Source organism: Polyodon spathula, chromosome 7 (genome assembly GCF_017654505.1).
Source record: "Polyodon spathula isolate WHYD16114869_AA chromosome 7, ASM1765450v1, whole genome shotgun sequence".
NCBI classification, from domain to species: Eukaryota; Metazoa; Chordata; class Actinopteri; order Acipenseriformes; family Polyodontidae; genus Polyodon; species Polyodon spathula.
In genome coordinates, this window is record NC_054540.1 from 7,386,020 (window position 1) to 7,397,609 (window position 11,590).

The window sequence follows — 11,590 nt, forward strand, 5'->3', positions numbered from 1 at the left end:
GCCCTGAAAAGTCACTCTTTGGCATCCCACTCTAGTCATGTGCATCACGTGTCATAATGTTATTGTATGGTGGGGCAGGATGCATCGTCCTGTTGGCAGAATTCCACAGCTGCTTGTCACATGTGTCTTCCAGACCAGATATTTAATCCATTTAAAGATGCAGTAGCTATGGTTTTCAATTCTTTTCGCTCTCTTTTTTTACATTAAGTTAAGTAGCAAGAGTTTCGACTGATATGGTACCTCAGTATAACTTTTAAGTATGTTTTAGTAGATGTAGTGCCTAATCTTTGTTTTTCTTTTTTTGTGTTTTCATAACTTTGAAAACAGTACCCTTTCACTCCGTGTTGCTCTGCTTGCATTGGAACCCAAATATTCTGATTTTAGCCAAAAATACATTGCTAAAGATGTCTTTCTCTAAGCATTTGTCTATTTTGCACAGTATTGTATGCAGCAGTATCTAGATGTTTTAAAGTTCTGGATAGACAGAGTGGAATGGGCATTAGAAGTGCGTGTAGCTCCCTCGTGTGGGCACCAATATATTGCATTGACCTTCTTTACTGTAAGTGCTGTGTGTATTAGTTATACAGCGCACTTGCACAAGCAAAACCTTTTCCCAACCTTGCATTTTTTGTTATTTTTTAAATATGTTTTCATAGCTCCATTTGTCAAAGTGGTTTGCAGTGCGCAGGTGTAGAGGTGATGGAGTGCTCAAGAAACAATGACAAACAACATAGTATTGGTGAAATGGTGGTTTATTTGTAATCCAAAGTCTGATCACAACAGTAAATAATAATGGAGGACTGGCACTACACAACAATGTGTAATGCACAGTTAAATAACACAAGGTTTAGACCCAAAATAATAAACATGGTATTTAAACACACTGAACACAAACACAGTCACAGAATGAGTGCTGTAGGGCCCGTGGTGAAATACAATTTACTTGTGCACAGTGGTGAAGTGTTGTCCAGTATTTGCGTTGGCCTGTAGAGACAGCGCTGGATTGTTTTAGCCATCTAATAAATAACAAACAGTACAAGTAGACTTGACAAAACAAACAAACACTAAACACTCACAGTTATTTTACTTTTGTCCTTCAGCATTTCTCTTAGCCATAAAAAAGGAACAGATCACCAAGCTACATCCCCTATTTGAACCTTCAGTCACGCCCCCTTGGTTAGCGAGTTTTCTCCATTCCATGGTTGCCACATCGCTTTCCCTCTGGAGCAATGACTTAATGTACCACAGCTGAGCCCCCTTTCTAGATGGTTGACTTCCACCAAACCCTGGGAATGAACTGTCAAGCCATCTAGTCCAGAGCACTCTGTTCCCTTTGTACTGCGTACTCACACTCCATTATTAATTTTCTCTGTCACATTCCATTATTAATTTTCCACCTATGCAGTATACACTGTGCTAGGGTTTTCTTTTGCTTTCCAAATCACATTTGCTGTTAGTGACTTAAAAAACTTGAAGGTTTAGTTTTTAATGTATTTATATATGGGTAGATCGTGGTAATTTAGCATTGTTCCCAGGTTTGTTCAGGAGTCTGTTTGTTTAAAGCATCTGAATTGTATTATTTGGTATGGGTCTTTCCTCAATTACCAAATTATTCTTGTTGTTCACATTGAATCACATTGTATGTCATTTTTTTGTTTCACCATTGTATGTCATCACATCCTTAGGACTTTTTAAAAAGTATTAATTAAACACAATCATGTAGCCTCTAGAGAGCTCACGCCTTCTCTCTATGTATAGCTGGTACACCAGAGTGTAACCATTAACTTATCCCCCTGATGTACTCGGTGGATGTAACAAATACACACATTTGCTACAGGATATAACTATTAAACCGTGATATGATATAATACCAAATTGTAGGTTTCTGGGAGTGGTTTCTCAAAGCTAACAAAAAAGAGGCTTTAAAGCATCTATGTGTGCTTGGTAAAGACTGGAGTTGTTAACTGATTGAAGTGCAATTGATGGTTCAGATCTGGGGTTCACTGGCTTCAGCTGCTGTATCATTTGCACAGGGATTGACTACAGTGTGAAAACAGTGACAGTGGACAACAGCCAGGTGGCACTCCAGATGTGGGATACAGCAGGGCAAGAGAGGTAAGTGCTCAACGGAATTAATAACTGTCCTCAAATTTGAATAGCTTTTCAATTGTAAGATATTCGTTAAGCTTCAGGTTTTCATTTTTCAACTGTCCCCTAACTTCTTCTGATGTTTGAAATCGTTCTGAGTGGTTCTTATTACAAAGATGTCTTTTACAGGAGTCCAGGAGTTCTGTTCAGTTCAGTCTGCCTGCCATAGATACACTGGATCAGCCGTAGTGTCGGCCAATCTGCCAGTTTGACTCATTTTTCCTTTAGTTTTTTTAGCACTACACTGAACTGCTCCTAGATGACGACGGCTTTATTAATAAAAAGGCATATTTAACCTGCATTCCATATGCCTAGGACAGACAACTAGAACTAGAGCTTCTCCTGAACTCTTAGTCATAGCACATTAATACTATACATATCAAATAACAGAAAATCACAATTCTGGGTAATTGCAATAAGAAACCGTTGGGACAAAAATGTAATCTGAAGCTGTTTACTAAATTACTATAAAGAAACTTATAGAAATACAACGAAACTTACATTTCAAGTAGACATTAACAAAGACCTCTCTTCAAATCGTTTGGCTAGTTTGATTTCAGTAGGTTTCATTTTTACTGAAGTACATTTTTGCAACTGATATTCAGTGATTCAAAGTGCAGTAAAAAAAATATATATATATATTATATATATACAGTTCAATAGTACTTTAATGGCGTATGCTGGTGTCATTGTAGCACATGCTAACCTGAATTCCATGTTTGCAGGTATCGCAGCATAACGAAACAGTTTTTCCGGAAGGCAGACGGGGTCATTGTAATGTATGACATCACATCCGAGCTCACCTTCACATCAGTACGACAGTGGCTCATGAGCGTCCAGGTAAGATCCAATACCAATTAAAAAAAAAAAAAAAAACATTGACCCTTTTAAAATATTAACGGAAATTTTTACATTGGTATTTTTTCCTATTATTATTTTTTATTTAATTATTGTTTGAAATCATTATCGTGTTATTCGAGCAGGCATATATAGAGAATATAATACATTCCATCTAACAAGTGTCATGACTGACATAATACAGAGATAATAGAACGAAATAGACCAGACGAAATGACAATGGAGAGCAATAAAAACCTGTCATGGAGGGAGCAGGAGATGATATTCCCATCATGCTGGTAGGAAACAAAACAGACAAGGAGAGTGAGCGAGAAGTTCAGTTTAACTCAGGGCAGCGGTTAGCTAAGGTTTGTGTTTAGTTTATTATTTGGTTTTACTATTGCCTTCTTGGAAATACCTTAATCGAAGGTTTCTGAGGCTCTGAGGCAAGAGAATCCCTTAGGATACTGTTTGTATGTGTAACCTCTGGAAAATGCTCTAAAATATCCAGCTGAGGGTTATATAGGTTGATCAACGCAACTCTTAAGTAACGTAAGTACTGTTTAAGGAGGTGTCTTAACTTGACACATAAAACTCCAGCTTTCTGCTTTTCATTTATGGTAGAAAAGTAAACAGACTCTTTGGTTAGTGCTTACATCAGAGATGAAGAATCTGTGCTTCAGTGTTTATGGTTATGGATATACTACCATTTAAGCCACATCATTGATCTTTAATATCTCAAGATGATATGCATTCACACTGATTGGATGATTAATAGATGTAGTACATATTGGTTCATGTTTATTTGCAGTATTTAATATTTTACCCACAAAGCAGTTCAGTTCAGATAGTTGAGGAAACAACAAATAATGAGATAGCAAGTAATGATTATCAAAAACAGCATGTTTATCTTGCCTTTCAGATATATTTGTGAAAATTTAAATAACGTAGTTCATTAGTGGGGGAAAGTAGCACTCACTTCTAGGCTGCTGCTTTTAGGTTTGATAATCTCGCTTAATGTTTTTTATTCCTTCTCACCATAAAAACAGAAAAGCATCCGTTTTTAATGTTCAGACCCTCTTGAGTCGTTGAAAAGGTCATGCATTGTTTTGTTTTTCAACTTGTCTGTATATTCTCATGGTTACCAGTGTGAGATCCCTTAAAAGGAAACTTACCGCCTACTACTAATCTCTGTCTGCTTCCTTCTCGAATCTTCAAAAATGCAGATATCCATAAATATAAAAAAAGAAATTGTAAATGGCACTAATATTTTGAGATGTTCTAGATTGTGAGGAGGGGGTGTGTATGGTTCTTAAAATCTATTTAGGAAACCAAGCTTCTGCAAGAAAGAGTCATGACAGGCAATTAGCTTCAATGATATATAAATACTTCTTGAATGTACACGAGTCGTGACTCTTCATTCTGTTTTTTGTATTAAGATGAGGCTTTAGTAAAGTATGCTGGTTCAGAATCAGACTCAGTGAGGTTTATTCATTTGTAAAATGAATAAAACGTAAATGAAGGGAGAACTAAATTCCACAGTTGAAATCATTCAAAGGGGACTTTGTGAAAACCTATGTCTATAACAGGGTCTCTTTTGAAGGTACAATCTCAAGTTTGGTTATGTTTTACTATTTAAACAGGGGCGGTATTTGGATCTGCTGCTGTTTAGAATAGTTGACCCAGTGTATTTAGTAGTGCTGGTGTACTTTGGGCATTTTATATAGAATCTTGATCAGATGGCTTAACCAGTAGATAACCTGGACATTTAGACCACATTTTGGACAATGGAGTTCCTTAAGTACCCTGAGCAGTCCAGGTGCTTATGTAAACCAGTTATTATTATTATTATTATTATTATATTATTATTATTATTATTATTATTATTATTATTATTATGTTTGTATCTGTTGATAAACTTAGTTACTGGAGCAATTATATTGTTAAATATTTCTTATGTGCCCAGGAAAATAATACATGTTGAAAGGAAATATTTAGTTCCTGGTTTAAACAATAAACTAGACTGCTGTGGGCACTTCGAGGAGCAGGAATGAAAGCCTCAGCTGTATTGCATCATACCAGAATTCATAATTGTTCATACCATAGTGTTTAAACTAATAAGTGCTTGAATTCTGAATGATAAACCATCCATCTGTATCCATACTTTTAAAGACCCTGTTACTCAATATTCAAAAATAGCATTCAATCATTCATTTTGAAAGCCATGTTTCAGTATTTGTTTCATTTTACATGATATCCACTGTTTCCATTTAATACAGTGATAACTATGTGGCACCTCCTAGTGGACATTTTTGGCACTGTTTTTAGATTATTGATTTTTTTTCTTCACAAATGTGAAACTAAATCAGAAAATGTGAAGGCTTGTATAACGACCTCTCCTTGAGCAAAAAAAGTGCAGTCCTATATTTATCTAAGCAAGGTTTACGTTTTGTAGAATTGGAAACAAGCACATGTATACCCATAATATGATATTCACAAATATCATTGATCATCAATCATCACTGAACAATTAAAAACAGTGTAATTCATGCCATGCTGTGTCTGTGCATCACTGCCAGAGCTTGACATGCTGTACACAGCCTGATTTAATATTTAATATGCTGTATACTGACTCCTTAGCTCTCATTTTATACTGTACTGCCTTATTCCTGTTCTAGTGAAGTCTCACCTGTCATCTCACACAGTAAGGCACATATCAAATTGCAATGGTTAGGAAGCAACACTTAAAAGGCATTATACTGTACAGATTAGAAAATAATGATTGTCGTACTACTGGAGAAGTACTAGGTAATCACTGTCAGTTATTTGGTATTCATTATAAATAACACAGATGACTGCGTTCACAATGTGGTGTAATATAATCACATGATCACTGCTGCTACGTGCTACTATATGAGCATAAGACCGGGATTGACATTTGCATATTTTTATATTTATATATTTGCTTGTATTGCTGAATTGTCATACAACCCTTAAGTACTATAACAGTAAAACAAATAAATAAGTAAAACCTGATGTTTTGTTGTTGTTGTTTCTTTTTTCCTGTAGGACTTGGATTTGATTTTCTACGAGTGTAGTGCATTTTCAGGTCACAGTGTAAAAGAGTCCATGCTTCAGTTGGCACGGTGAGTAAACAGTCCTGTTTTATTATAATGGAGCTGTGAAGTGTAGCTTGATAAGAGAGACCCATCGCCCAGCATCTCTATGTTGCTGAGCTATATGCTGTGTACTGGAATTTAAATAAGAACCAACATTGTTTTGAAGACAACAAAAGGTTATGGTTCCAGTTCTTCTGAAGTAGAAAAAAATATATATTTATTGTTTTTCTTTTTGCACTTTAAAATCAGTCTTTTCATGTCAGTAAAAACTCTGTGTACTATATACTGTGTCTTTTGTTAATCTTGTAAAAAGAAAGTCTAATGGCCATATTAAGAAGGCATTTACCACTGCAGTAAGTTTGCACCTTTTTTGCAAATTGCTTATTGCTACAGGACTATTGATAAACAACCAGGTGCTTGTCGGAGCCTCTTAATAACTCTCCTCTGTTGTTCAGTTGAAGATTTTAAGTTTATAGAAACAAGAATGTAAATTGGTATTAACTTTTAAGCATGGTGGTAAATTACTTTGTGAATGTGGGCCTGACCGCCTGTACATTTATAAAACAGGCTGCCACTAATAAAAGTCTGATTGCTTAGATATGTTTAAAAAGATAAATTCTCTTTCTTTTTCATGAAAAGTTCCCTTTCTCAAAATTCGCAATTTGAAACTGCTCCTAACTGACTCAGTGCCTGTACTTTTATATACCTGTTCATTGTGATGGCAAAACATTCATTTTTGCTTTACCAGAATTTTAAAGGAGCGAGAGGATAAAGAAAAGGAGAAGACAATCCAGCTGGTAGACGATAGTTCAAAAAAGAAATCGTGCTGCATGTGACAGTAGAGAGTCACACTATTTGGAACAGACTTTTCTTTCTGAAGCAACTTTATGAACTGTGCCAAGGGTCTCTATCCTTGTTCGATGTTTCACTCTCTTCAGTCATGTTGAGCAATCAGTGGAAACACAGTAGATGTTGTGTTTCGTGGCACACAGGCACTTCTCACTTTCAAAACTGTCACTGCTCTCAGAAAAAATGTTTTGCTCTTGTTTAGGGACCATTGTGAAGTGATTTAGCTTGATGGTCAGCACATGGAGTGAAATGGAGAAAGGGCAATAGGATTCCTTCAGGATGGTTATAAAGTCAATGGGCCCTATTTCTGGAAAATGCAAAGGCAAATTGTAATAAGTCTAACAGTATAAAAATAGCAAGAATCAACATGCAGTGAAATGTGCTTAGTGCCACTCATGTTCATGCCACCCTCTGCTTACTATCACCACATTGACATGAATATAATATGAGTCAATGGGGGCAAGCTCCAGATACTATCAATTTGGTTATGATCACATTCCTGTTAATATCACACATATTTAACAAACATGGAAACTGATTTCCTTCCCAGTTAATATCACTTTGGGGAATGAAAACAAAGGTTTTCACAGAATTTTCTTTTGCCTTTGCTTCAAAGTAGGGCTCAGTGTATTGCTTTAATTTGCTGCTATGTAAAAACAACAAAACATACCTAACCAATTTGTAAAGATCTGCCTAGTGATGCTATGAGTCCATTTGAAAATGGTGCCTTATATATTTTTTCTGGTTCAGATGCTTTCATAGGGACATACTGTGCCCATATTAAGCAGCAACTCACTGTTATGTAGTGTCTGATGTCATAGCCTGGCATGTTTAACTGATCTGCGGTGATAGCAGTGAAATAAACTTGTATACTGACTAGCTTTATAACCGGCCTATATATAAACTGGTGTCAAACCGGGTGCATGAATGTATCAAAAATGTTTTATTTATAAATGTTTTGAAGTGTATTACATGATAATGACATTAGTGATACCTTTAAAAATATATTTAAAAATAATATATATTACTACTGCCTTATTGAAGAAGCTGCTGTGAAGTCTTATAATGTAGAGTTTATATTTGAAGTAAGTTTACAAATGGTGTTTAATTTATAATATATTATATATATATATATATATATATATATATATATATATATATATATATATATTATATATATATATATAAAAAACTTCTGTCCCATATTACGTTGACAGAAGCTGTTTTAATGTTTTTCAATGTATCTCTTCAAATTTAATGATAAATTGCACAACATATTTCACCTCCTAATTTTTTTTTTTTATATAAAAGAAGCAGATTCACAACATTATTTAACAGAACTATAAGCCAGGAATATGCCATTGGTTTGTACTGTATTGTCCTGTTTAAAGGCTCTCTCTGCTCTTCACTAAAGTTCAACATGAGATTTCGCAGCCATGTTTCAGGTAATATGGAAACTACATCAAATTTCTGTAACATCCGATAAACAGGCACACAGTGGTAACAGTATGTTAATAACGAAAATTCTATTCTGTACTGCGAATTATCACGTTGATTCAATTCCGTACTGCTAATTATCACGTTGATTCAATTCTGTACTGCTAATTATCACGTTGATTCAATTCCGTACTGCTAATTATCACGTTGATTCAATTCCGTACTGCTAATTATCACGTTGATTCAATTCTGTACTGCTAATTATCACGTTGATTCAATTCTGTACTGCTAATTATCACGTTGATTCAATTCCGTACTGCTAATTATCACGTTGATTCAATTCTGTACTGCTAATTATCACGTTGATTCAATTCTGTACTGCTAATTATCACGTTGATTCAATTCCGTACTGCTAATTATCACGTTGATTCAATTCCGTACTGCTAATTATCACGTTGATTCAATTCCGTACTGCTAATTATCACGTTGATTCAATTCTGTACTGCTAATTATCACGTTGATTCAATTCTGTACTGTTAATTATCACGTTGATTCAATTTCGTACTGCGAATTATCACGTTGATTCAATTCTGTACTGCTAATTATCACGTTGATTCAATTCTGTACTGCTAATTATCACATTGATTCAAAACACTATTCACACTACTGTTATTACTTGTCATTTGGTTTTAAAAAACAGGAATAATGAACATCCAACTTGAGAATCCATGTCAAGAGAACCTTCAAGATTACATTTTAAAATATTTTATGTAGTTGTTCATTGAAAAGTGAATCTGTTTTTGAAGTGAAATGAATGAACTCTACTGCAATATGTAGTACACATTGTATGAAAACACCTCTGATTCTCCTTACAGTTATGAACAAATGAAGAGCTTTTTGCAGACTGTGTGTTTTTAATTAAAGGAGATTACAGTGGGGAAAAATATAGACAGGCAGCAAACAGCATTGTTCTCTGTTGGCATTCAACAGTAAATTATTATGGTAAATATAATAGAGAAGCAACAGGAAACTTCATTAGCAGTCTGATTGGAATCTGATATTCAGTGCTACAGCATTGGTGCCAACACACAGGACTAATTCACATTCTCACCAGAAAAACTGTACTGCTGGCACATGCAATTATTGCAAATAACCAGGACACTGCTGTACCTTCTTCAGTTGTACTGAATCTGTGAAGCTTTTTTTCAGTCTTCAGAGTCTCTGTCAGATAGCTTTGTATGTAACAACAGCAAAACACTTCAGCACTTGATAGCTGATGGACAACACATCCTATATATGTTTTGTGATGTGTTCTTAAATACAGCAGCGACATGAACACTTGAAGGATTTCTTTAGCAGGGTTTCCAAATCCTGGTCCTGGGGTACCCCTGTGGCTGCTGGTTTTCATTCCAACTGAGTTCTCAGTTACTTAATTGAACTATTTATTATGTCAGTTGGGATGAAACCCAGCAGACACAGGGGGTCCCCAGGACCAGAATTTGGAAGCCTGATATAAAGCAGTAAACCAGAAAGTTGTTTGTCTCTGTGCTTCATCTGTGGGGAGCAGTTGCCTGCTGTATGTTGTCCTGCCACAAATGGTGAAGTCACGTTACTGTACATTTGATATTTAAATTTGTAAATATTAAGCCCCTAGATTATATGCTTTATATTGTGAGAACAAGTAGTAATAAATGGTTTAAATCAAATGTGTTTTGTGCTTGAATATTTTGGTTTCAGGATTATATAAAATGAGAAAACCCGGTGGGGAGCACGACGGATGAAATTGAAATGGTGGAAATGACAAATGACTGCTTCCTAACACAATTTGTCAAGGCACCGACTAGAGGGGAGGCATGCCTTGATTTAGTCTTTTCAAAAAATGAAGACAGAATAAATAAAACAGAGGTCAGAGAACCACTAGCAAACTCAGACCACAACATGGTCTCATTTGAAGTTCTTTTTAAAACCCCAAAAGTAATGACTAAAGCTAAGGTTTACAATTTTAGAAAAGCAAACTATGAAGGTATGAAACAGAGACTAACAGAAGTAGATTGGAGTAAAATAAAGAAAAGATCCACAGAAAAAGGATGGCTGTTCTTCAAAAATGTAGTACTAGAGGCGCAAAACAATTACATCCCTAAAGTAGACAAATCTAAATGTAAAACTAAATTGCCAACATGGTTTAATAGATCAATTAAAAAAAATATTTGGTGAAAAAAGGCACTTTACAGAGTGTTAAAAAGGGACCAAAAAGAAAGTACACAGAAAGAGTACACGGAACTGCAAACGCAAGTCAAAAAAGAAGTTAGAAAGGCCAAGAGAGAAATAGAAATGAACATTGCTAAGGGAGCTAAAACCAATTCCAAAATGTTTTTCCAATATTACAACAGCAAGAGAACATTCAAAGAGGAGGTTAAATGTCTAAGAGATACAAATGGCAAAATCATAGAAGAAGAAAAAAAAATAGCAAATATATTAAATGATTACTTTCACAGGTTTTTACAAAGGAAGATACTGACAACATGCCCCACATGTCATCCAGTTCCTATCCAGTTTTAAATAACTTTAGCGTAACCGAGGCAGAAGTGTTAAAGGGACTAGGAGCTCTTAAAATAAACAAATCCCCTGGGCCGGATGAGATCCCCCCAATAGTACTCAAAGAAATGAAAGAAGTTATTTACAAACTGCTAACCAAGATCATGCAGCAGTCTCTTGACACAGGGGTGGTACCGACAGACTGGAAAACTGCAAACGTAATACCGATCCACAAAAATGGAAACAAAACTGAACCAGGTAACTACAGACCAGTAAGCCTGACTTCTATTATATGCAAACTTATGGAAACTATAATAAGATCCAAAATGGAAAATTACCTATATGGTAACAGGGTCCTGGGAGACAGTCAACATGGTTTTGGGAAAGGGAGATCGTGTCTAACTAACCTGCTTGATTTTTTTTTGAGGATGCAACATCGATAATGGATAATTGCAAAGCATATGACCTGGTTTATTTAGATTTCCAGAAAGCTTTTGACAAAGTCCCGCATAAAAGATTAATTCTGAAACTGAACGCAGTAGGGATTCAAGGAAACACATGTACATGGGTTAGGGAGTGGTTAACATGTAGAAAACAGAAAGTACTGATAAGAGGAGAAACCTCAGAATGGAGTGTGGTAACCAGTGGAGTACCACAGGGATCAG

General features: G+C 35.5%; 1 protein-coding gene across 2 annotated transcripts in view; it reads left to right on the forward strand.

Annotated features, from left to right (window-relative positions):
- cracr2aa (calcium release activated channel regulator 2Aa) overlaps positions 1 to 8,002 on the forward strand; it is a 44,397-nt gene extending 36,395 nt beyond the window's left edge. For both annotated transcript variants that reach the window (XM_041254342.1, XM_041254341.1), the window contains exons 16-20: positions 2,034 to 2,115; positions 2,874 to 2,988; positions 3,252 to 3,353; positions 6,055 to 6,131; positions 6,853 to 8,002. In XM_041254342.1, the coding sequence (XP_041110276.1) occupies positions 2,034 to 2,115; positions 2,874 to 2,988; positions 3,252 to 3,353; positions 6,055 to 6,131; positions 6,853 to 6,940 (464 nt within the window). In that variant the 3' untranslated portion in view covers positions 6,941 to 8,002. The remainder of the gene's footprint in view (positions 1 to 2,033; positions 2,116 to 2,873; positions 2,989 to 3,251; positions 3,354 to 6,054; positions 6,132 to 6,852) is intronic.
- The last annotated feature ends 3,588 nt before the right edge of the window (positions 8,003 to 11,590 follow it).